Here is a 27,182-nt window from a genome sequence, read left to right on the forward strand (position 1 = left end):
TTCTATTCAGTCTCTGTTGGTGTTATTTGCTGCAAAGGCATGTAAGTTTCCCATCTGGCTCAGGCCGCTCTGAATATGTGCAACATGAATCTCTACATTATTCTGAAAGCAACTAAAGAAAGAAGAAACATGGTTAACTACTTTATCTCACAAAATTAAGAAAAACAGTTTTTCTAAAAAGAAAAGGCTGAATTTCAGTAAGGAAATAGCTAAGATAACAACCCCACATAAGTAATACATCTTCCCTTTACATTAGCCATAATTCTACTCCAGTAGTAACTGAGAAGCTATGCTTGAGAGAAGCAAAGAAGCCACGGGAGTGCTGGAAAGAGAGGATAGGCAAATCTCTCTTTGGGGAAGACTTACTTCAAAGTTAAACCTCTATGCCAAACCCAAACCTAAATATTATATGTCTTTTGATTCCTTTATATAAAAAAATCCATCTGAAAATTCTGTCAATAGACAGCATATAAAATGAAAGCTCATTTACAATTTACTTAAAGGATAAAAATCATGACTAGTTCATAAATATGTACAATTCTTACAGTACTTATACTGGAAATCGCTATGAATTTCATATAAAAATAGAGTACATCTAATGAATTACCTGATATTAGAAGCATCTATTGTACTCTTGATATCATTTAGTGAATCTGTAAGTGATTTAAATTCAAAGGAATTCAAGTCTCCTCCTTCTGCTAGACACTAAAGAAAAAAAAATTTTTTTCAAAATTTAATTGTACTTCGAATACAGACAAAAACTTTGCTCTAATATATAGTTTAATTTTTTAGCACCAAATTAGCACAGTTTGTTGTCAAAATGAAGAAAGTATTCTTAATATTTTCTCCAAAAGGTCCTCTGAAATTTACCTTAATTTGTAATAAAATAGCTGTAAGCCTGGAGATTAAGTCTGTCAGATTTTCATTTTCAACACAGGGCTGTCCTGTTGAGGAATTTGCGTGCCGAACTATTTCCTGTGCTTCTTCCTCACACCTTCGCCTCATGTCTGTTGGCTGATCTGCAGGCTGGAGCCCTTGGTCTGGAGCAAGCTGAATACAGATGATTAAAACATAAGATATACATTCATAAGGCCATGCTGATTTCTGTGTGTTTGTGCCCTGTTTTCAGATTAGGATTTTTATAAAAGTAGCATTTGTATAACAAAAACAATCTCACTCTTACCTTAGAAATTTTTTTTCCCTCTAACAGTATTTATTTTTTGATTTGTTTTATATTTTGGGTACCTTTTAATTTTTAGGTACTTCTAAAAAAAGAATAGAACAAAAATTTCTTGATAACCTTTTACCCAGATTCACTAATTGCTTATGGTTTACTGTGTTTGAGTTAACATTTGACCTTTCTCTGTATATAATTTTTTTTCTCTTAACTATTTGAGAATAAGTTGCAAACACTGTGCCTCTTTACTCCTAAATACTTAATAACTACACAGCAATGATCTGATCACAATCAGGAAGTTTAGCACAGACATAATACCATTTTCTAACAGTCTATATTCAGATTTCATCAACTGTCCCAATACCTAGCTACTGTTCCCCCTGAATACATCTGGTTGTCCTGTCTCTCTAGACTCCTTTACTCTGGAACAGTTCCTCAGTCTTTCATAACCTTGATGGCTTTGAAGAATATCAGCCAAATATTTTGCATAATATCCCTCAATGTGGGTTTGTCTGTTTCCTCTTGATTAAACTAAGGTAACAGGCCTTTGGCGGAAACACCACAAAAGTGATGTTGCTGTTCTCAGTTCATTGTGACTAGGAGGTGTATGATGTTTATCTGTCCCACTACTGCTTATGTTATCTTTGATCACTCGGTTAAGGAAGCTATGTGCCTACATTAGCACAGAGAGCTTCCTTGATCATTCTTATAGCAGCACACCGCTCCACTATGGGATGCGCCATAAGTTATTCAGCCAATTCCCTATGTATGGGCATTTAGGTTACTTCTAATGTTTTGTGACTGTCAGTAACACTGCAATGAATAATCTTGTCTTCTAACACTTACCATTTTTTTAAACTGAAGTATACATAAATATATAATACTCCAAGGGTAGCCACCATCCTGACTTTTATATATATATATTATAACACAATACAGAGCTATATATTATTTATTATATATATTAGTTTTTGCTGGCTTTTGAGCCTTACATAATATGAAATTATACATGATATATTCTTTTGTGTCTGACTTCATCTGTTCAATATTTGCATGTTCTCATATGAACAAATATGTCCACACATTCATTCTTATTGCTAAGAATTCCATTGTATATTATATGATAATTTACTGATTCATTTTAGTATTGATGTGTATTTGGGTAATTTCTAATTTTTGGCTATAATGCACAGTGATGCTATGTATGTTCTAGTGTCTATCTTTTGGTAAATACATGTTTATATATCTTTGATATATACACAGAAGTGGAATTGCTTGTTCTGGTACTTCCTAAGAGCTTTGTGAAAATTAAATTAAATTTACTCCATTAGGAAATGAGTATCACATATGGCCTTGTGTACGCAGTGAGATACAGAAGGAGACCCACTTCTGCATGTTTTATGCCACCTTGGGCTGCTTGGTTTGCACCTCTTGTGGATGGTTGCTAGTGCAGAGGGAGAACTCTATTTGCTAGGAGGACACATATTGCTATGTAGGTAAATGACAATTATCAGGAAAATAAAAATAATAATGGATGGCTAAAGGAATGAGCAAAACATACTCAGAATTTAGTTAAAGGTAATCGCAGTTCATTTCCCTCAGTTCAAGTGGACTGATATCAACAAAAATGGCAGATGTTTGGGACTCAATGAAGAGGCTATTATAAAAAGCTGCTTATCTCACATCACAAACAGATGTGGTTGTAAATAACCAATGCTGTGCTTAGTTGCTAGGTCGTGTCTGACTCTGTGAGCCCATGGACTGTAGACCACCAGGCTCCTTTGTCCATGGAGATTCTCTAGGCAAGAATACTGGAGTGGGTTGCCATGCCCTCCTCCAGGGGTGCTTCCCAATCCAGGGATAGAACCTCTCACACGGCAGGTGGACTCTTTACTGTCTGAGCCATCAGGGAAGTCCTAGACCCATGCACTTATGGTCAATCTACAACAAAGAGGCATAAATATACAATGGAAAAAAAGTAGTAGTCTCTTCAGTAAATGGTGCTGGGAAAACTGGACAGCTATATGTAAAATAATGAAATAGAACATTCTCTCAGTTCAGTCGCTCAGTCGTGTCTGACTCTTTGTGACCCCATGATACGCAGCACGCCAGGCCTCCCTGTCCATCACCAACTCCCAGAGTTCACTCAGACTCACGTCCATCGAGTCAGTGATGCCATCCAGCCATCTCATCCGCTGTCGTCCCCTTCTCCTCCTGCCCCCACTCCCTCTCAGCATCAGAGTCTTTTCCAATGAGTTAACTCTTCGCATGAAGTGGCCAAAGTATTGGAGTTTCAGCTTCAGCATCAGTCCTTCCAAAGAATACCCAGGACTGATCTCCTTTAGAATGGACTGGTTGGATCTCCTTGCAGTCCAAGGGACTCTCAAGAGTCTTCTCCAACACCACAGTTCAAAAGCATCAATTTTTTGGCACTCAGCTTTCTTCACAGTCCAACTCTCACATCCATACATGACCACAGGAAAAACCATAGCCTTGACTAGACAGACCTTTGTTGGCAAAGTAATGTCTCTGCTTTTGAATATGCTATCTAGGTTGGTCATAACTTTCCTTCCAAGGAGTAAGCGTCTTTTAATTTCATGGCTGCAGTCACCATCTGCAGTGATTTTGGAGCCCCCAAAAATAAAGTCTGACACTGTTTCCACTGTTTTCCCATCTATCTGCCATGAAGTGATGGGACCAGATGCCATGATCTTTGTTTTGTGAATGTTGAGCTTTAAGCCAACTTTTTCACTCTCCTCTTTCACTTTCATCAAGAGGCTTTTTAGTTCCTCTCCACTTTCTGCCATAAGGGTGGTGTCATCTGCATATCTGAGGTGATTGATATTTCTCCTGGCAATCTTCTTTCCAGACTGTGCTTTATCTAGCCCAGCATTTCTCATGATGTACTCTGCATATAAGTTAAATAAGCAGGGTGACAATATACAGCCTTGATGTACTCCTTTTCCTATTTGGAACCAGTCTGTTGTTCCATGTCCAGTTCTAACTGTTGCTTCCTGACCTGCATCCAGATTTCTCAGGAGGCAGGTGAGGTGGTCTGGTATTCCCATCTCTTTTGGAATTTTCCACACTTTATTGTGATCCACACAGTCAAAGGCTTTGGCATAGTCAATAAAGCAGAAATAGATGTTTTTCTGGAATTCTCTCGCTTTTTAGATGATCCAGCAGATGTTAGCAATTTGATCTCTGGTTCCTCTACCTTTTCTAAAACCAGCTTGAACATCTGGAAGTTCACGGTTCATGTATTGCTGAAGCCTGGCTTGTAGAATTTTGAGCATTATTTTGCTAGTGTGTGAGATGAGTGCAGTTGTGTGGTACTTTGAGCATTCTTTGGCATTGCCTTTCTTTGGGATTGTAATGAAAACTGACCTTTTCCAGTCCTGTGGCCACTGCTGAGTTTTCCAAATTTGCTGGCATATTGAGTGTAGCACTTTCACAGCATCATCTTTTCGGATTTGCAATAGCTCAACTGGAATTCCATCACCTCCACTAGCTTTGTTCATAGTGATGCCTCCTAAGGCCCACTCGACTTCACATTTCAGGATGTCTGGCTCTAGGTGACTGATCACACCATCATGATTATCTTGGTTGTGAAGATCTTTTTTGTACAGTTCTTCTGTATATTCTCACTACCTCTTCTTAATATCTTCTGCTTCTGTTAGGTCCTTACCATTTCTTTTTTTTTTTTTTTTTTTTTTTTCAGGAGATTTAGCATTTTATTTTTTTAGCTGCTGAAATACAAATCAAAATTCATTTTTGTTATACATCATGGTAACAAACTTGACATTCTTTTCAATATGGTGTGATTTAATATAGGTACTTCAAAATTTTCATGTTTGGGAACGCAGGTACACCCGTGGTGGATTCATGTCAATGTATGGCAAAACCAATACAGTATTGTAAAGTAAAATACAGTAAAAATAAAAATTAAAAAGAAAAAAACAATACAGTTTACTTTGGAGGGAAACAGCTCATTAAAAAAGACACTCGTACCCATGTGATTTTATTTCATTTTTTTCGTGGTTATGAATGCTAAGGACAGCATCCCCGAACCGAAAACTTGGTCCTCACAAGATATAAGTCTTCCTCCAATAACAAAAAAATTAACCCGTACTGTCGGAAAAACACAGAAATATGTGGCATAGGCTTCTGAGTTATGATGTGTTTCAACTGTATGGAGGAACATTCTAGAATCTACCTAGAAACACTGGGAAAACCATTGGCCTGGTGCTACTGGGGTTGTTCTGCCTCAAAGGGGGATAGAGGGTACGTGATAGGGTGCTTAAGACTCACAACAGCCACAGAATCACTTGCACAGAGTCAACCAAAATTCAGTACAGATAATATAAAAGAGAAGAACAATGCCAACAGTTATTCAATGCCTGGAAAGCAAGTTGTAAGCTAAGAACAAATAACTCGGCAGGAACAATAGTAAACACGTTTACAAGACTTGGGAGATGAAAAAACTTCGTCATTCATAGATGATGTCTTGTGTACACATACATTAGTTACCAGTACATTAGGGGACAGCCACAAAACAAAGTAAGACTAAATCCAAGCTGCTTAGCTTTCCACCATTCTCTTGAGTATTAAACCCAGCCCACCTTTGGCCACTTGTAGGGGTGTTTTTTCTTCTTTATTCTCAATGTAAATGCTTGCTCCTTGGGACACCAGCAATTTTGCTTCTTCCACTCTCTCTTCATCACAGGCTAAGTGTCCTTGGCTGCTGCCCGGTGCATTGCTGTGGCCTCATAATGGTCCTTAGCATCTGGATTAGCTCCGCCTTCCAGTAACATGACAGCAATCTCATGCCTGTTTTTGGAAGCTGCATAATGTAGGGGAGTACAGCCATTTTGATTGACAGCATTCACTTGAGCACCTTTTCCCAGAAGGGCTTTGACAATCTCATCTCGGCCAGCAGAAGCAGCAATATGAAGAGGAGACCAACCTGCATCATCTTTATCATTCACTGGCACTCCAAGTTGCAGCAAGAATTCAACAATTTCTGTATGTCCAGCTGAGCATGCCCAATGCAATGCTGTTCTGCTGTCCTGGTCAGTCCTAGTGGCCAGGGACTTATCTGCCAGGATCCTCTCCTTTAACTCCTCCAGCTTCCCGCTGTAGGCCAGGTTGCAGATCATTAGGTTAGACACACACCCCTCCATTTCGCTTTCCCAGGATCTCGGTGCAGCCAGATCCACCACCTCCTCACGTCGCAGGCCGGTCCTTACCATTTCTAGTCAATCTAACTACACGGACCACAGCCTTGTCTAACTCAATGAAACTAAGCCATGCCACGTAGTGCCGCCCAAGACAGGCGGGTCATGGTGGAGAGGTCTGACAGAATATGGTCCACTGGAGAAGGGAATGGCAAACCACTTCAGTATTCTTGCCTTGAGAACCCCATGAACAGTATGAAAAGGTAAAATGATAGGATACTGAAATAGAAAACTCCCCAGATCGGTAGGTGCCCAATATGCTACTGGAGATCAGTGGAGAAATAACTCCAGAAAGAATCAAGGGATGGAGCCAAAGCAAAAAAAATACCTAGTTGTGGATGTGTCTGGTGATAGAAGCAAGGTCCGATGCTATAAAGAGCAAAATTGCATAGGAACCTGGAATGTTAGGTCCATGAATCAAGGCAAATTGGAAGTGGTCAAAAAGGAGATGGCAAGAGTGAACGTCAACATTCTAGGAATCAGCAAACTAAAATGGACTGGAATGGGTGAATTTAACTCAGATGACCATTATATCTAATCCTGTGGGCAGGAATCCCTCAGAAGAAATGGAGTAGCCATCATGGTCAACAAAAGAGTCTGAAATGCAGTACATGGATGCAATCTCAAAAACGACAGAATGATCTCTGTTCATTTCCAAGGCAAATCATTCAATATCACAGTAATCCAAGCCTATGCCTCAACCAGTAATGCTGAAGAAGCTGAAGTTGAATGGTTCTATGAAGACCTACAAGACCTTTTAGAACTAACACCCCAAAAGATGTCCTTTTCATTATAAGGGACTGGAATGCAAAAGTAGGAAGTCAAGAAACACCTTGGCTAACAGGCAAATTTGGCCTTGGAATATAGAATGAAGCAGGGCAAAGGCTAATAAGAGTTTTGCCAAGAGAACACACGGGTCATAGCAAACACCCTCTTCCAACAACACAAGAGAAGACTCTACACATGGACATCATCAGATGGTCAACACTGCAATCAGACTGATTATATTCTTTGCAGCCAAAGAAGGAGAAGCTCTATACAGTCAACAAAAACAAGACTGGGAGCTGTCTGTGGCTCAGAGCGTGAACTCCTTATTGCCAAATTCAGACTCAAATTGAAGTAAGTAGGGAAAACCAGTAGACCATTCAGGTATGACCTAAATCAAATCCCTTATGACCATTACAGTGGAAGTGAGGAACAGATTTAAGGTCCTAGATCTGATAGACAGACTGCCTGATGAACTATGGAATGAGGTTCGTGACATTGTACAGGAGACAGGGATCAAGAACACCCCCATGGAAAAGAAATACAAAAAAGCAAAATGGCTGTCTCATGAGGCCTTACAAATAGCTGTGAAAAGAAGAGACGTGAAAAGCAAAGGAGCAAAGGGAAGATATAAGCATCTGAATACAGAGTTTCAAAGAATAGCAAGGAGAGATAAGAAAGCTTTCCTCAGTGATCAATGCAAAGAAGTAGAGGAAAACAACAGAATGGGAAAGACTAGAGATCTCTTCAAGAAAATTAGAGATACCAAGGAACATTTCATGCAAAGAACATTCTCTAATACCATATAAAAAATAAATTCAAAATGGATTAAAGACCTAAATGTAAGACCAGATACTAGAACACTCTTTGACATAAATCACAGCAATATTTTTTGGATCCATCTTCTACAGTAATGAAAGCAAGAGCAAGAAAAAACAAATGGGACCTAATTAAACTTAAAAGCCTTTGCACAGCAAAGGAAACCATAAATAAAAAGGCAACCTACAGAATGAGACAACATGTTTGCAAATGATGTGACTGCAAGGGATTAATTTCTGAAATAAACATAGAGTTTATATAGCCTAATATCAAAAAAACCTAAAGAACCCAATCAAAAAATGGGCAAAAGACCAAAAGAGACATTTCTCCAAAGAAGACATTCAGATGGCCAACAGGTATATGAAAAGATGCTCCACACCTCTAGTTATAAGAGAAATGCAATCAAAACTACAAAAGGTTATCACCTCACATCAGTGAGAATGATAATAAAAAGTCTACAGATAATAAATGCTAGAGAGGGTACGTAGGAAAGGAACCCTCCTACACTGATTGTAGGAGTGTAAATTGGTATAGCCAGTACAGAGAACAGTATGGAGGTTCCTTAAAAAGCAAAAACAGTTACCATTATGATGTAGTAATCACACTCTTGGAAAAGATGAAAACTCTAATTAAAAAAGATACATGCACCCCAAAGTTCATAGCAACACTATTTACAATAGCCAAGACACAGAAGCAACCTAAATGTCCATCAGTAGAAGAATGGATAAAGAAGATGTGGTATAAGGAAAAAAAAACAAAGCACAAGAATATGTGGTATATACATACAATAGAATATTACTCAGCTGCAAGAAAAAATGAAATAATGCCATTTACAGCAACATGGATGGACCCAGAGATTATCATGCTAAGTGAAGTAAAGTCAGACAGAGAAAGGCAAATGTCATTATGATAACACTTACCTGTAGAATCTAAAAACATGGTACCAAAAAAAGGATCAAAGAGTGACACAAATAAAATTTTTTACAAAACCAAAATGGGCTCTCAAACATAGAAAAGAGGACACAGAGAGGATTATCAGTGGAAAAGGGATGGGGGACGGATAAATTAGGAAGGCTGGATTAACATATATACACTACCATATATAAAACAGATAAACAAGGTCCTACTGTATAGCATAGGCAACTATATTCAGTAATAATCTATAATGGGAAAGAATGTGAAAAAGAATATATGTCTCTGAATTACTCTGTGTATACTTGAAACACCGTAAATCAACTGGTCTACAAATAATAAATGCTGGAGAAGGTATGGAGAAAAGGAACCCTCCTACACTGATGGTAGGAATGTAAACTGGTAGTCAGTATGGAGAACAGTATGGATGTTCCTTAAAAACTAAAAACAGAGTTACCATTATGATCAAGTAATCCCACTCACAGAAAAGAAAAAAACTCTAATTCAAAAGGATACTTTTTGAATGCTAAGTCAAAACACTCTACTTCAAAAAAAAAAAAAAAAAAAGAGTGGCTTTACTAGAAATATGCAACCTCTAAGAATGCAAATGCTGGAGCATACTAAACTTTTCACAATCATTTCATTCTTCCTTGTAAGAAACTTAAATTTTTGGTGAAACTGGTGAACCACCTTCATACATATAATTTTATGCACATAATGATAATTCACAAATAATCCTATAATGTATGCGACTGCAGTTCAAGAATCCATAGTTCTAATGTAAAGTTTATTTTTAAAATTTCTATTTATTTTTTTGACTGTGCCTCACAGCCTGTGGGATAGAATTAAGAGTAATTATTTTTCTGGATGTCTCTAAATTATTTTAGAGAGCTATAATCCTTCAAGGTCACACCCCCACAACTTCATACAAACTACCTACCTCATAGCAGTACTGTTGAACTTTATGCAAAACTTTGTTTAGGTCCTTGTTCAGTTGTTCAAGCTCTAAAACAATCGTTGCATATCTCCGTTGAAATTCAATGCCAATGGGCATGGAATATGATTTCTGAGAAGGAAAAAAAGTCAGATTTTGATAAGGTTTTTTTTAACAATGCAATTTCAATGATCTACTAGGATACTGGACTTATTAAAAACAGACAAACAGGTTATTAGAACAGACTATGCTCAATGTTATACTACTTATATGTGATAATGGTATTATTGTTATTTAGGTGATTGTCTTTGTTCTTAGGAGTGTCATGATGTCTGTCATTTACTTTTTAAAAAATGGAGATTGTACAGAGAGAGAGAGAAAGAGAGTGTGTGTGTACAAGACAGATTAAATGAAGCAAAACTGTTGAATCTATGTATGTTTCTTATAGAAATCCTTCAACTTTTTAGTAACTTTATCATTTTCAAAAATAAAAAGTCGGTAAAAAATTATATATATTCATTTGAAGTGTTCTAGTTATTGAATTGATTCTCCATTTGGACTCAATTCAGTATAGCATAATGGATAACAGTTATGGGTGCTAGAATCAGATTACATGTTCAAAACCCAACACTATTACATTCTAGCTGTGTGACTTTAAGCAAGTTCCTTAATTTCTCTGTGCCTGTTTTCTCATCTGCAAACTGGGGATAAAAGAATTTCTATCTAATGAGATTATGGCACAGATTAAATGAAATAATATATGGTGTAGCATATTGCCTTCCACATAGAAAATATTCAGTAAGTATTAACTGCTATCACCATTGCCATCATTTCGTATCTGCTTCCTACCAGTAAGTGTAAATGGACTTTGATTCCATTTCCTTTCCTGTCTTCGTAACACCTCCAGTAAATTACACTATCCGTTCCACTCCAGCTACAAATGCTGCAATGAGACTTCTTTAGTCAAGCCAAACTGAACCACACTTCTGTTTTTCACAGGATTTCCGAGAAAGCAGATCCTCATGCACTGGGGAAACAAGTACAGTTAAGAAAGAAAAGTGTGCCTAGACCGGCAGGGATAAACTACTTACACTAGTAACCAATCACAGCGTTTTAATTGTTTGAGCTAACAGAAACCTGGCGATCATCTTGTTCAGCCTTGTCATTTTACAGATGAGAAAACTGAGGCCCAGGAAAGTTAAATGTTTTGCTCAACAGCACACACTATTAATAATGTACCAGGTACTGTTCTAAGTGTTTAAGAGAATCTCACAGAATCCTTACAACCATCCCAAGAAGGATACTATAATTATCCCCACATTACATATGGAGGAATCTGAGGTTCATGTACCACAGCCAGTAAGCGGTAAGCATGCAGGATCTGAAGGTAGACTGCATCAGAATTCCTCCACCATGGGATCTGATGCAGTGAAAGAGGAGGAAGGGAAACAACGTCACAGGGAGACAAGGGAAGGGATAAGTCATTTAAAGATTATTTATTTCATAATTAGTTTTTAAACTGAGGTAGACTGACATACAAAATTCTATTCGTTTCAGATGTACAACACAATGATTCTGTATTTGTATATATTGCAAAACGATCACTACAAGTCTAATTAGCATCCGTCATCATATATAATTTTCTTTGTGATGAGAGCTTTTAAGATTTACTTGGCAACTTTCAAATATGCAATACAGTATTATTAACTATAGCCACCATACTGTATATTACATCCTTATTACAGTTATTTTATAACTGTAAGCTTGTACCTTTTGATCCCCTTTACCCATTTCACCCTACCTGCCCTTCTCCTCCACCAAGCTCTGGCAACCAGCAATCTGCTCTCTGTACTTATGACCTTGGTTTCTTGTTTTCTGTTTTTGTTTTTAGATTCTATATCTAAGTGAGAGCATACATTATTTGTTGGAAAGGTAAGTTCTATAATGGGCTTCGCAGGTGGTGCAGTGATAAGGAATCTGCCTGCCAGTGCAGGAGATGTAAGAGATGTGGGTTCAATCCCTGGGTTGGGAAGATCCTCTAAAGAAGGAAATGGCAATCTGCTCCAGTATTGTTGCCTGGAAAATCCCATGGACAGAGGAGCCTGGTGGGCTATAGTTGATGGGGTTGTAAAAAGTTGAACACGACTGAGCACACACACACAAGTTCTTATACTGGCCCAGAGTCACACCCAGTACATTCATTGGTGCTTCCTGAATTCCCATTCCTAAGCTTTAGTTTTTGTGGAGTTAACCCCACTCTACTATCAAAAAAATTAGTATTTCCTATGCAAGGATAAACAAGACATGGTGAGTTTAACTCCATTTCCCTGTTGGGCTGGACTGGGGACATGGTGTTGAGTTTAATTTGGTCAAATTTTTTTTGCGTGTTAAGTGTGTATTGTGGCAGACTCAGAAGTAGTCAAAATTATTAGAGGGCGAGGATATCAAAAGTCTTGAGCCTCAATTTTTGTGTTCAACATATTAATGAGTTATTTAAATAAAGACATACAAGGACTTTATCTACAGTGAAATAACAAATGAATCATTTTCGAAAAGAATCCTAAAATGAAACAGATATCATCCTCTTCAAAATTATCATCTGCTTGTATCTCCAACTTCTCAAATACTGCTGGAGCCCCCTCTTTTGAAACTGCCCTCAAAGTCTTCAGCACTTCTTTCTGAATATCCTAGATGAAGACAAGTATTTCCCTTATGTTTTAAAATGGTCAAATAATTAAGTACTAACACAGAAAATAGAATAATAAATATACAAGAATGACCAAAGCCATCTTGAAAAAGGACAAACAGGGAACTTATACTGGCAGATGGCAGATTAAACTGTGGAACTGGCATGGGTAACAAATCTTCCAATGAACAGAACAGTGGGCAGTCTTTAATATATGGTAATTCCTATATATATATGTATGCTTGTGTATTTATTCATACATGGGAATTTAGTATACAATAAAGTTGCCCTTTCAAATCAGTGGGGAAAAATAAACTATTATTAAATTGAGACTATGGCTATTTGTTTGGGGGGAATAAATAAAGGAAATCTCTCTGCAGAAGTTCCTAGAAGTGCAACCGCTAAATCAAAGGGCTTGTGCATTGTGCATTTTAAATTTCAATAGATATTGACAAAATGCCCTTCGCGGAAGATGTACTAATTCACTTTTAAGAACGCTTATTTCCCCACAGTCTCACCAATAATTAAAAAAATTTTTTTGGCTGTGTGGTGCTCGGTGGCTTCTCTCATTTTGGAGGCTGGGCTCTAGAATGTGCAGGCTCAGTATCACTGTAATGTTTTGTTACAACTTTTAATTTTTGCCAATTTCACTAAAAAGTAGGATCTTTTTTAACTGTTTCTTTGACCACCTTTTCAAATGTGGCTTCTCAGCTGGTGCTAATGGTAAAGAAGCTGCTTGTCAATACTGGAGACATAAGAGATGTTGGTTTGATCCCTGGGTCAGGAAGATCCCCTGGAGGAGGAAATGGCAACGCACTCCAGTATTCTCACTTGGGAAATCCCATGGACAGAGGAGCCTGACAGACTACAGTCCACAGGTTCACAAAGAGTCAGACACGACTAAGCAACTGAACACACACACACATACACACACACCCCTTTTCACATATTTAAGAGTCATTTGTATTTTTTTTCCTATGAACTATCTATTCACATTTATTTCATTTAAAAAATTCTTACCTCAAGATCTTAAAATTACTCTCCTAATCACCTCTTCAAATTCTTTTCTCATTTAGATTGTTATATAAAATTTGAGCAGAATTCCCTCTGGTATATAGTAGGGCCTTGTTAGTTATGCATTTTAAATATAGCAGTGTGTATATATCAGTCCCAAATGGAGAAGGCAATGGCACCCCACTCCAGTACTCTTGCCTGGAAAACCCCATGGACGGAGGAGCCTGGTGGGCTGCAGTCCATGGGGTGGCTAAGAGTCGGACACGACTAAGAGACTTCACTTTCACTTTTCACTTTCATGCATTGGAGAAGGAAATGGCAACCCACTCCAGTGTTCTTGCCTGGAGAATCCCAGGGAAGGCGGAGCCTGGTGGGCTGCCGTCTATGGGGTCGCACAGAGTCGGACACGACTGAAGCGACTTAGCAGCAGCAGCAGCAGCAGCAATCACCTCTAGAAGCTTCATAGTTTTGCCTTTCACATTTAGATCTAAAATGGCAGTCATCTGGCTATGTTTGAGATTTATCTCCCTCCCCACACGGATATCCAGTTAATCCAGCACCATTATTTCAAAGACCTTTCTTTCCTCACTGCTCTGCAGGACCACCTTTTCATAGATCAAGAGTGTGCACACATGCAAATCTATTCCTGGGCTCTCTATCTGTTGCATGGTCTATTTCTCTATGTTGGGCCAGTAGCACACAGTCTTCAGAAACTCCAGCTTTGTAATAAGTCTTGATATACAAGAGTAAATCGTCCTACTTTATTGCAGTTCCACATAAATTTTAGAATCAGCTTGTCAGTTTGAATGCACTTATGCATACATATGCACACACACACACACAAACACACACACGCAAAGTTCACTTGAGATTTCATTCAATTTATGGATAAATTTGATGAAAATGACTCTATTCAAAAAATAATTTTTGAAATCATGACTATCTCTTTTTATTTAGGTCTTCTTTAATTTCACTCAACATTTAATAGTTTTCTATACGGAAGTTTAATATATCTTATATTTATATCAAGGTATGCAGTTTTAAATGGTATTTTCTGAAATTTCATTTTTAACGGCTTATTGCTGATATATAGAAAAACAACTGCTTAAAAAACTGATCTTGAATCTTACAACTTTGCTAAACTCACACATTAATTCTAATAATTTAACTGCATATTCTTTTACATTTTCTAGGTACACAACCACATCATCTGTGAATAAAAGAGTTTCATTTTTTCCTTCCCAATCTTTATAGCTCTTACTTCATTTTCTTGTTTTATTACATTGACTAGGCCCTCTAGTGTACTATTAAATAAAAGCTGTGATTGTAGGCTCCCTTGTCTTATTTCCAGTCTTAAAGAGAAAGTTTTTAACACTTCACTAATAAGTATGATACATGCTATAAGTTTTCTTGGTAAATATTCTCTATCAGGTTTTTCATTCTATTCCTAGTTCGATAAGAATGTTTGCTTTTCCACCACGAAGAGATGTTTAATTTTGTAAGGTGGTTTTTATGCATCCATTGAGATGATCTTGTGGATTTTTTTTTACTTTTTTTGCCGGGGGGCATGCTGCACAGCTTGTGAGGTCTCTGTTCCCTGACCAGGGATTGAACATGGGTCATAGCAGTGAAAGTCTGGAATCCTAACCACTAGGCAATCAGGGAAATCCCCTTCTTTACTTTCTTACATTGTAAATTACACTTAAAAAAATTTTTTTTAATTAGTAAGTGATTAGCTTTAACAGTCTTACCTGTTAGTCTTTTAAACAAGTATCTAAGGCAATTTTATAGTTCATTTAAAGGTGAATAACACACACTTTTACAAGCTTGGATACTTTATAAAACAGATAAAAGGAAAATTGCATCAGACCTTTCTTTTTTTTTTTCAGATTAGGGACCTCATTTTGTTTATTTCTTTCCTTTTTTAAATTTTATTTCATTTTACTTTACAATACTGTATTGGTTTGGAAAATAGCCTGGTAGTTACATAAAAGATTAAGGAGAGGGTTAACATGACTCAGCAATTCCACTTTTAGATACATATTCATAGAAATGAAAATATACATCTACACAAAAATCCATACATGAACATTCATAGTCGTCTTACTTGAAATAGCCAGAGCGGAAACAACTCAAATGTCCCTCTGATGAACAGATAAATAAAATGTGATACATCCATTCAATGGGATATTATCTGGCAATAAGAAGTACTGATACATGTTACAACATGGATGAACCTTCAAAACATTATGCTACTTGAAAGAATACAGTCACAAATGATTACATATCACAAGATTCCATTTACATTAAATGTCCAGAACAGCTGGAGAGAAATTAGATTAACGGTTGCCTAGGTTTGGGGTGGAAACGGATTTGGTGGAAATGAGGAGTAGCTGCTAAAAATATAGGTTTTCTTTTTGGGATAATGAAAACGTTCTAAAATCAACTCTGCTGATGCCTGCACAATCTGTGAATTGAACTGTAAACTAAATACCACAAAACTGTCCACTTAAATGGGTGAATTGTATGGTATGTGAATAATATCTCAATACGGCTGTTATTTTAAAAACCTGTCCCTTTAAATAAGTTATTATAATTAAGCATGGCTTCCTATCCCTCCTATATAATCAAGTGATGTGCTTTTAGGCTGTCGCATACAGGTCGAGTGTGGCACACAAAATGGACTCCTTTTCATTTTTTATGTATTCTACTTTCAAATTAATAAGCAGATTTCTGCAGAGATTCATAATTTCAAAAATAAAAAGAGGACTAACAATCATGATAAGACAATGCTGAGAACATCTGTAAAAGAACAACCTTCATAGTGGTGATGGAGAGAGGGAAGTACAGAGAAAACAGTATCTAGAGTTTTCCACGGAGAAGGCAATGGCACCCCACTCCAGTACTCTTGCCTGGAAAATCCCATGGATGGAGGAGCCTGGTAGGCTGCAGTCCATGGGGTCGCGAAGAGTCAGACACGACTGAGCGACTTTACTTTCACTTTTCACTTTCATGCATTAGAGAAGGAAATGGCAACCCACTCCAGTACTCTTGCCTGGAGAATCCCAGGGACGGGGGAGCCTGGTGGGCTGCCGTCTATGGGGTTGCACAGAGTCGGACACAACTGAAGCAACTTAGCAGCAGCAGAGTTTTCCAAAGCCACTAATACACAGTTTTAAAAGTGGTTAAAACAGAACTGTCTAGGATAAATCCCCTTTCCTACTCCTGAATTATTATTAATGTCCGTGTATGACAAGACAAATTTTCAAAGTGGAAAAGCAATGATCAGAGACTGACTGAGACTACTAGTGTAGTATCTACTTTTATACAGTGTTGAGGCAATTCAAATCTACTTTAGTAAATTCTATACACTAATTAATTTGTATGTGGATGTTCTGTATATGTATTTTAAAAAGGTTTTGATAGTCCAAAATCGAAAAGGTATATTGAAGTTAATAAGCTTGGACAAACCTTCACTGACTTTAACATACTATATAATTAGGTCAAGAAAAGGTAGTTCAAAACTTTAAATCTAAAAGAACTAGACAAAAATTCCTCAGACGTATGACTGAAAACTTTTTCCTTGTTGTATCATAAAAGTGACTAACGTACTTTAAAGTAATTTTCCTCCCTTTGCTTTGCAAATTCAAAGTCTGAACATTTAATTTCATATTTTGACAAGTTTGCTTTTGCTGGGTAAAGTAAGAGTGAGATAAACATTTAAGTGTTCCAAAATTAAAGGAGACTTTATCAGACCAATGTTCCCATTTTTAATAAATTCCATCAAGAAATAAATTTGTGTCTCCATAAAAAAAATCCAAAAATAATAAATGCTGGAGAGGGTGTGGAGAGAACTTGGGAACACTCCTGTTGGTAGGAATGTAAATTGGTATGGCAGTACGAAGAACAGTATGGAGGTTCCTTAAAAAACTAAACTAAACCATATAATCCTACAATCCCACTCCTGTACACATATTCAGAGAAAAACACAGTCTGAAAGAATACTTGCACCCCACTATTTGGTGCAGCACTGTTTACTATAGCTAAGGCATGACAGCAACCTAAATACCAATGAACAAAAGAATGGAGAAAGAAAATACGGTATATACAATGGAATATCACTCAGCCATTAAAAAGGACAAAATAATGCCATTTGCAGCAACATGGATGGACCCAGAGATGATCATACAGAGAAACAGAAATATTGTATGATATAGCTTATATGAGGAATCTAAAAAGAAATGTTACAAATGAACTTATTTACAAAACAGAAACAGACTCACAGACTTAGAGAATTGAACTTATGGTTTCCAGAGGAGAAGGGTGAGGGTAAGGGATAGTTAGGAAGTTTGCTGCTGCTAAGTCGCTTCAGTCGTGTCCAACCCTGTGCAACCCATAGACGGCAGCCCACCAGACTCCGCCGTCCCTGGGATTCTCCAGGCAAGAACACTGGAGTGGGTTGCCATTTCCCTCTCCAATGCATGAAAGTGAAAAGTGAAAGTGAAGTCTCTTAGTCGTGTCTGACTGTTAGCCACCCCATGGACTGCAACCTGCCAGGCTCCCTCATCCATGGGATTTTCCAGGCAAGAGTACTGGAGTGGGGTGCCACTGCCTTCTCTGTTTGGGAATGATATATACACACTGCTATATTTAAAATGCATAACTAACAAGGCCCTACTGTATACCAGAGGGTTGGTCATAACTTTTCTTCCAAGGAGTGGAAATCTTGGAAAATCTGCAGTGATTTGGGAGCCCAAGAAAATAAAATCTGTCACTGCTTCCATTGTTTCTCCATCTATTTGCCATGAAGTGACGGGACCAGATGCCATGATCTTAGTTTTCTGAATGTTGATTTTTAAGCCAGCTTTTTCACTCTCCTCTTTCACTTTCACCAAGAGGCTCTTTAGTTCCTCTTTACTTTCTGCCATAAGGGTGGTGTCATCTGCATATCTGAGGTTATTGATACTTCTCCTGGCAATCTTGATTCCAGATTGTGCTTCATCCAGTCCAGCATTTCGCACGATGTACTCTGCATAGAAGTTAAATAGGCAGAGTGACAATATACAGCCTTGACAGACTCCTTTCCCAACTTGGAAGCAGCCTGTTGTTTCATGTCTGGTTGTAACTGTTGCTTCTTGACCTGCATACAGATTTCTCAGAAGGTAGGTAAGGTGGTCTGATATTTCCATCTCTTTCAGAATTTTCCACAGTTTGTTGTGATCTACACAATCAAAGGCTTTGGCATAGTCAATAAAGCAGATGTCTTTCTGGAATTCTCTTGCTTTTTCTATGACCCAACGGATGTTGGCAATTTGATCTCTGGTTCCTCTGCCTTTTCTATATTTAACTTGAACATCTGGAAGTTGACGGTTCATGTACTATTGAAGCCTGGCTTGGAGAATTTTGAGTATTACTTTCCTAGCATGTGAGATGAATGCAATTGTGGAATAGTCTGAACATTATTTGGCATTGCCCTTCTTTGGGATTGGAATGAAAGCTGACCTTTTCCAGTCCTGTGGGCACTGCTGAATTTTCCAAATTTGCTGGCATACTGAGTGCAGCACTTTCACAGCATCATCTTTTAGGATTTGAAAGAGCTCTACCTGAATTCTATCACCTCCACCAGTTTTGTTTGTAGTAATGCTTCCTATGGAGAAGGCAATGGTACCCCACCCCAGTACTCTTGCCTGGAAAATTCCATGGATGGAGGAGCCTGGTAGGCTGCAGTCCATGGGGTGGCTAAGAGTCAGATATGACTGAGCAACTTCATTTTCACTTTTCACTTTCATGCATTGGAGAAGGAAATGGCAACCCACTCCAGTGTTCTTGCCTGGAGAGTCCCAGGGACGGGGGGGGCGCCTGGTGGGCTGCCGTCTATGGGGTTGCACAGGGTCAGACATGACTGAAGTGACTTAGCAGCAGTAGCAGCAATGCTTCCTAAGGCCCACTTGACTTCACACTCCAGGATGTCTGGCTCTAGGTGAGAGATTACACCATCGTGATTATCTGGGTCATGAAGATCTTTTTTGTACAGTTCTTCTGTGTATTCTTGCCACCTCTTCTTAGTATCTTGTGCTTCTGTTAGGTCCATACCATTTCTGTCCTTTATTGTGCCCATCTTTGCATGAAATATTCCCTTGGTATCTCTAATTTTCTTGAAGAGATCTCTAGTCTTACCCATTCTATTGTTTTCCTCTATTTCTTTGCACTGATCACTGAGGAAGGCTTTTTTATCTCTCCTTGGTATTCTTTGGAACTCTGCATTCAAATAGGTATATCCTTCCTTTTCTCCATAAAATCACTCAGTGAGAAAATCATTTGAGTTTAACATAAACATTAAATTAGTTCAATGTCACTAACCTGATATATCACAGAAAATTAGGAAAAAATGCATACCAAGAAAATCTGTAATCCATAAAAATGAAAGAACTGTTATACCTCTGAAGGTATTAAAAAATAACGGTTCTGGATATTTATTTATTAAAAATAAAATCTCCTTATAATACTTAGGATTCTTCCTTCTGTAAAGAAGGAATTAAACTAATTGAATAATTTGTATTTGTCCCTGAAATATTCTACAAAATTTCAACTCAGAAGTGATATATGGAAAAGAATAAATAATAGGTTGTTACGATTAATGGATATAATTTGATTTTTACTACCTCTATAAGGCACTGTACTCATATCAGTGTAATAGAAATGGTAGTCTCTGAAGATAATTTTCACATTTTATTTCCTTTTTAAAACTAATCTCAAATCACGTAAGTAAGTGTTAGTCACTCAGTCATGTCGGACTCTTTGCGACCCCAGGGACTGTAGCCCACCAGGCTCCTCTGTCCATGGGATTCTCCAGACAAGAAAATTGGAGTGGGTTACCATTCCCTTCTCCAGGGGATCTTCCTGGCCCAGGGATCGAACCTGGGTCTCCTGCCTTGCAGGCAGATTCCTTACCATCTGAGCCGTCACATACCATACTATTTCCTTTTTGATGATTCCACTTAAATTGAAGGGTATGGTTTATTAAACAAAGACCAAACAATTACCATGCACAATACATGTTATACACAGGACCTACTGTGAACAGAAATCCATCTCTCTCCACCATTTGTTTTTAATGAGTACAAGGATCAAATAACCTTGAATATACTTTTTATACTACTAGCAGTTATCGCTGGCAGTCAGACACGACTGACCGACTTCACTTTCACTTTTCACTTTCATGCATTGGAGAAGGGAATGGCAACCCACCCCAGTGTTCTTGCCTGGAGAATCCCAGGGACGGCGGAGTCTGGTGGGCCGCCGTCTATGGGTCGCACGGGGTCAGACACGACTAAAGCGACTTAACAGCAGCAGGAGCAGCAGCAGTTAGCAACTCTTCAAAAAGCAACAGGATTTGCAATAGCATTCCTTTTACTTGCTACACTGAACAATTTAAATTTCAACTCTTTCACCAGGCAAGTATGTGATTTATGCTTTTTCTTCTTTGGGGAACAGTTTTATTCTAAAGCAGTCTGATACTTCATACCTTGATCTTATCCTATAGAACTGAATTCCAGGTTTATGCTTAAATGACAGTCCTTGATATGAGAAAAAAAACAGTGGCACATTGTCCTCCTGTTGTCTGAAAACATAATGAGTATACATGTTTTAAATATTTTATTACCAATGAAAAGAACGTGTTATGTTTACCAGCTGGAATAACTTTATTAAATGTTTGAGATTTTTGCACCATAATAACCAAGCTGGATAGCCCCTAAAATCAACCGCTATTCTTATATAAATGCCTGCAGAAGTTTCATATTTTCTCTGGACATCATTAGATTTCCTAGTTCTTTTTTTTTTTTCATAATTTAAAATTATTTAATGATATATGTGGTACATGCGACATAAAGATTGTAACCTAAAGGGGGATAAAGCGCTGAGACATACTCCTAACTGCAGAGCTACATGCCACAGTTTCTCCCAAACTTTTCAATGGGTATTTTTTCATTAAAATGATAACATCAATGTTACTTGATATTAAAAATGTTTTGAACTGCTTTCTGCGGTAGCAGGAATAAAAAAGAGAAAACAGAAATGGACATACCCCAGTGGAATTAAAAAAAAAAAGCGGGGGGAAGATTTTGGCTCCTTTTTTAAGAGGCAGTCTGTTCCTTCCATGAACCGTGTTCTTTCCTTGAAGCTCTGGGGGTGGGAGGGACCGGTCATGGCTTGCAGCGCTGCACAAACCGAGGGTACAAGATTTCCTAGTTCTTTTTTTTTCTTTTTTAACCTTTTATCTTATATTGTAATATAGTTGGTTAACAATATATATAGTTGGTTGTGATAGTTTCATGTGTGAAGGAAAGGTTCAGTTATACATATACACGTATCTATTCTTTTGGATTGACATGTATACACTGCTATAATTAAAATGGATAACCAATAAGGATCCATTGTATAGCACAGTGAACTCTGCTCAATATTATACAACAACCTAAACAGGAAAAGAATCTGAAGTAATGTTTTAAAGCTAATATGAATTCTGACATTTTGCTTAACATTAGTATGTTTTGTGAATCTGCCACCCCATTGGAAATGACTCTCTTCATATTAAGTTTTCTTGTAAATCTACCTAATGGAGGAGCTTCCAGATAGTTAGGTCATTTTAGCTTACATGTTTTACATTCTATTTTCGTAATCTGTCTGTGGAGACCATCATCATCTTCTGTGGCTCAAGACTCCACTTATTTATTTCTGAATGTTAAACTACCTTTGCATTCCTGGAATAAATCTACTGGCTGGCATGATGTACCTTTTAAACATTCCCATTTGTTAATACTTTGTTTAGGATTCTTTCACCTATATTCGTAAATGATATTGGCTAGCAGTTATTCTCTTTTGTAATATCTTTGTTAGGTTTTAATATCAACTTATTCAAGAATTACAAAAAGGAATTGGAAAATGTTCCTAGTTTTTCTCCTATTCTCGAAAAAAAGTTTTTGCAAGGTGATGGTAATGGTAAATATTTAGTTGAATTCCCTGGTATGGAAGAATTCATCTGGTGGTGTAGATTCTTTGTGGTCAAGTTTACATTATAGATTCATTTATAAGGCAGTGATGGGACTATTCAGACTTTTTTTCCATATCAGTGTTACAAGTATTTTTCTAAGAATTTGCCTCCTTCATTTCAATTTTCAAAAATATTTACAGGAAGCTGTTTATAAACTGTATTAGTCTGCTTGGCATGCTATAACAGGATACCATGACTGGTGGCTTAAAAAATAGCAATAAATTTTTTTTGTAGTTATGAAGGTTGTAAGTTCAAGATCAAGGTGCTGTCAGGGATGGTTTCTAAACAGAACTTCAGAACTTGATCTGGCTTGCAGAAAGCTGCCTTCTCATGTGTCCTCAGATGGCCTTCCTTCTGTGCATACATGGAGAGATCTCTTGGGGTCTCTTCCTCTTCTTGTAAGGACACCAGTCTTACTGATTTGGGCTCTAACCTTATTGCCTCATTTAACCTAAATTATCTCCTTAAAGGCCCTATCTCTAAATACAGTTACACTGTGGCTTAGGGCATCAATTTATGAATTTGAAGCACACAAAATTCAATCCCACAGTACCCTCTCAAGACCTTTCTCATGTCTGCAGGTTTTATAGTGATGTCCCCTCTCTTTCCTTGTGGCTGCTCTGGACCTTCATTGCTGCATGTGGCTGCTCCTAGCTGGGGCTACGCTGTGTTGCAGTGCCTGGCTTCTCACTGTGCAGGCTTCTCTTGTTGCTGCCCTCAGGCTCTAGAGTGCAGGCTGTGCAGTTGTGGCGCACAGGCCAGGGACAGAACTCACGGCTCCTGCCTTGGCAGGCTGATTCCCCACCACTGGACCACCCTCTTTCTTAACAGCAGTAATTGGTATCTTTCCTGATTAGCATTTTCAGGATTATCAATTTTATTAGGTCTTTCAAAGGGCTGAACTTTTACTCTGTTGATCATCTCTATTTTAGATTTGTTTTCTATTTCATTACTTTTCTCTCTGGATTTAATTTGTTGTTCTTATTCTAACTTACTGAGATAGATGTAACTCACTAATTTTTTTCAGTCCATCTTCAATTTAAATATGTCTTTTATTCTAAAATAGGCGTGGTTGCATAACAACATTTTGATGTATATAATTTTCAATACTACTAAATTAAAAATATTTTCTGGTCTCTGATAACTCATTCTTTGCTTTATGGTTTATTTAGCATTGTATTCTTTAATTTTCAAGCATGAGTTTTATTCTTGGTATCTTTTAGTTAAGAACTGACTCATTGGAAAAGACCCTGATGTTGGGAAAGACTGAAGGCAGGAGGAGAAGGGGACGACAGAGGATGAGATGATTTGATGGCATCACCAACTCAATGGACATGAGTCTGAGCAAGCTCTGGGAGTTGGCGATGGACAGGGAAGCCTGGTGTGCTGCAGTCCATGGGGTTGCAAAGAGTCAGACACAACTGAGTGACTGAACTAAACTGATCCTTTAGTTATTAACTTCTAAATTTACCTCTACTGTGGTCAGAGAACTTACTTTGGAGAATTTTAATCATTTTGCAATTTGTTGAAATCTGATCTAAGACCTGTGTACAATTAATTTCTGTAAATATTCCACGCAGGCTTGAAAATAATAGGTATCCTACAGTTGGCAGGTGTAACTGTCTCCATATGCTAATGAAATCACTTGTTAACTGTGTTTTTCAAGTATAAATTCTGATTTAAAAAAAATTTAATTAATTAACTAATTTAGTTTTGACTGCTCTCGGTCTTCAATGCTACACAGGCTTTTTCTCTAGTGGTAAAAGAGAAGTGCAGTGCACGGGTCTCTCATTGTGGTGGCTTCTCTTGCTACAGAACATGGGCTCTAGGGCATGCAGGCTTCAACAGCTGCAGCTCCTGGGCTCCAGAGCAGAGGCTCAGTAGTTGTGGTGCACGGGCTTAGTTGCTCTACGGCATGTGGGATCTTCCTGGACTAGGGATTGAACCCGTGTCTCCTGCATTGGCAGGTGGATCCTTTACCACTGAGCCATCAGGGAAGCCCTCTAACTGATTTTTGACTATTTGTTTTATTAGTTACTAAGAGGGCTATGGAAACTGTGTTGCTACAACAGTGGATTTGTATTTTTCCTTTGAGTTTTGCCAATTTTTGCTTTATATATTTGGATGCTATGTTATTAAGTACATATAAATTTCAAGTTATTATTTTGAAATTATACCTTTCATCATTAAGAATCACACCTCTTTATATCCAGTAAGATACGGTGAATTAAACTTTTCTTCATTAGAAAGCATATCTCTCTATATCCAGTAATACCAGTAATATCTGTTGCCCTACGTTTAATTATCAGATACTAATATAGTTACATGCTTTTCTGTTGTTATTTTAAAATTTGTATTGCTGGGGTTTCCCTGGTGGCTCAATGGTGGATCTGACCCCTAATCTGGGATGATCCCTGCCACTGAGCAACTAGGCCCATGTGCCACAGCTACTGAGCCCATCCACCCTAGAGCCCTGCTCTGCAACAAGAGAAGGCACTGCAATGAGAAGCCCATGCACCACAACTAGAGAAAAGCCCGAAAAGCAATAAAGACCCAGCATAGCCACAAATAAATAAATAAACAATTGTAGTGTTTATCATTTCATACATTAACAATTTTACCCTGGATTCTCTTATATTAAATGTGTCTCTTTCAAGAATCACAGAGTTGGATTTTTTTAAAAGTTGTAGTTGATTTACAACTATTTAAACTGATATGTTAGTTTCAGGTATACAACACAGAGATTCAGTATTTTTTAATAGATTATACTTCATTTAAAGTTATTACAAAATAATGGGTAAATTTCCTTGTGTAGTACAAAGAATTTCTTTGTGTAGTATTCTTGTTGCTTATTTGTCTTAGACATAGTAGTTGTTTGTAACTCTAAATCCCCTACCTCCATCTTGCCCATCCCCTTACCTTTTTCCCACTGGTAACCATGAGTTCTTTATATCTGTGAGTCTGTTTCTATTTTGTTATATCCATGTTTATTTTCTAGATTCCACATTTAAGTAATAACACAGAGTAGTATTCATCTTTCTCTAACTTCTTTCACTAAGCATAGTACCCTCTAGGTAGATCCAGGTTACTGCAAACAGCAGCATTTCTGTTTTTATGGATGAATAATATCCCACTGTGTGTGTGTGTGAGCATGTATGCAGGCATGTGTGTATATACATGTACACACATATATACAGATTACATCTTCTTTATCCATTCATCTGTTGATGGACACTTAAGTTGCTTCTGTATCTTGGCTACTGTAAATAATGCTGCTATGAACATTGAAATGCATGCATCTTTTTGAACTAGTGTTTCTGTTTTCTTCAAATACATACCCAGGAATGGAACTGCTGAATCATATGGTAGGAACTGGGTTTTATTTTTCATCCAGTCTGGCAATCTGTGTTTTTTATTTAAGAAATTTAGTCCACTTATACTCAATGCTATTTATCAAAATGTTTAGATTTAAATCTACCATCTTACTATTTTCCTTCTATGTGTCCCACTTGTTTGGTGTCATTTTTTTCTTTCCTTTGTTGCCTTCTCTTGGACTGAGTGAACACTTAATTGTTCCATTCCCTCATGCAGCTCCCCCTGATAAGCTTGGTAGTTATTAATCTTTTACCATTATCTGAATAGGTACCTTAGAGAATAAAATGTACATTCTTCATTTTTCAAAATCTATGTGGAATACACACTCCTTACCCTAACCAACAAACAAATGTTGGACTCTATTTTTAAACCTTTATATTTTAAATGCTGCAAGATACAATTTTATTATTTTAATAAAATAAAAGAGCATTCTTTACCACTAGTACCACCTGGGAAACTCCATAATCAACCTAGTTCAATTTCAGAGAAAAAATAATCTGAAGCTGGGCAATGTAGCCTTTTTGGGGTCCAATCCAGAACATGGAAGGAATATGCCAATTTCTCTCAACCCTTGCTGGTCCTCTGGACTCTAATTTTTGTCCTCCCCACTCTTGTAAGACCTCTGAGAACATCACTCGGTTTCTCAGCCATCTTTTCTGAAATTTGCATAAGGCCCTAAGGAAAAAGGAATCCTAACACAGAGTCCTCCTTCTGAGTTTAATTCTTTTCCTAGATCCTATCCCTAAAATTCTTAAATATCTTATTAATGCTTCAGTGTCGTTGGCTTGTTTTTACATTTTATTCCAGAGGAAGTAGCTGTTCTTAACTATTTGGATTAGGAAGACTAATCCAAATTATCTAGCCTACCATTACCAAAAGCAGAAGCACATTAACTTTTCCCAAGCAGTATGTTCAAATTCTTTACAGGAGTGTCAGTTTCTTTCTCTCCTTTTAACTTGGGTAAAAGCCACATTTACACTCTGTCACTCGGATGAAGATTGGAAATGTGGAAACAGAAATTAAATCACTTCCTTTTAAAGTATAGCATCTCACTTCTGCATTCCTCTATTATATTTGCAACTCTTGGCCTGGAGTCTCTTCAGGGTTCCAACATGCAGCCTCTTTTAGCCAAGGTTTTAATTTCATCCAACACGTCAGAAAATGTAAAAAAAAAAAAACAAAAAAACCCTTTCATACATTGTTAAACAATC

General features: G+C 37.5%; 2 protein-coding genes across 2 annotated transcripts in view; both read right to left on the minus strand.

Moving 5' to 3' along the window:
- Positions 1-27,182, minus strand: part of LIN9 (lin-9 DREAM MuvB core complex component) — an 87,220-nt gene continuing 60,038 nt past the window's right edge. The window contains exons 12-15 of the mRNA XM_052653865.1: positions 9,851-9,976; positions 871-1,050; positions 608-705; positions 1-112 (exon numbers count right to left, since the gene is read on the minus strand). Coding sequence (XP_052509825.1) covers positions 7-112; positions 608-705; positions 871-1,050; positions 9,851-9,976 — 510 coding nt within the window. The 3' untranslated portion in view covers positions 1-6. The remainder of the gene's footprint in view (positions 113-607; positions 706-870; positions 1,051-9,850; positions 9,977-27,182) is intronic.
- Positions 5,759-6,408, minus strand: LOC128061512 (26S proteasome non-ATPase regulatory subunit 10-like). Its single transcript, XM_052653866.1, is given in 2 exon segments — positions 5,759-5,913; positions 5,916-6,408. Coding segments are annotated over 2 exon segments (600 nt in total). The 5' UTR covers positions 6,361-6,408.

The sequence above is a fragment of the Budorcas taxicolor genome, chromosome 16 (assembly GCF_023091745.1).
Source record: "Budorcas taxicolor isolate Tak-1 chromosome 16, Takin1.1, whole genome shotgun sequence".
Taxonomy (NCBI): Eukaryota; Metazoa; Chordata; class Mammalia; order Artiodactyla; family Bovidae; genus Budorcas; species Budorcas taxicolor.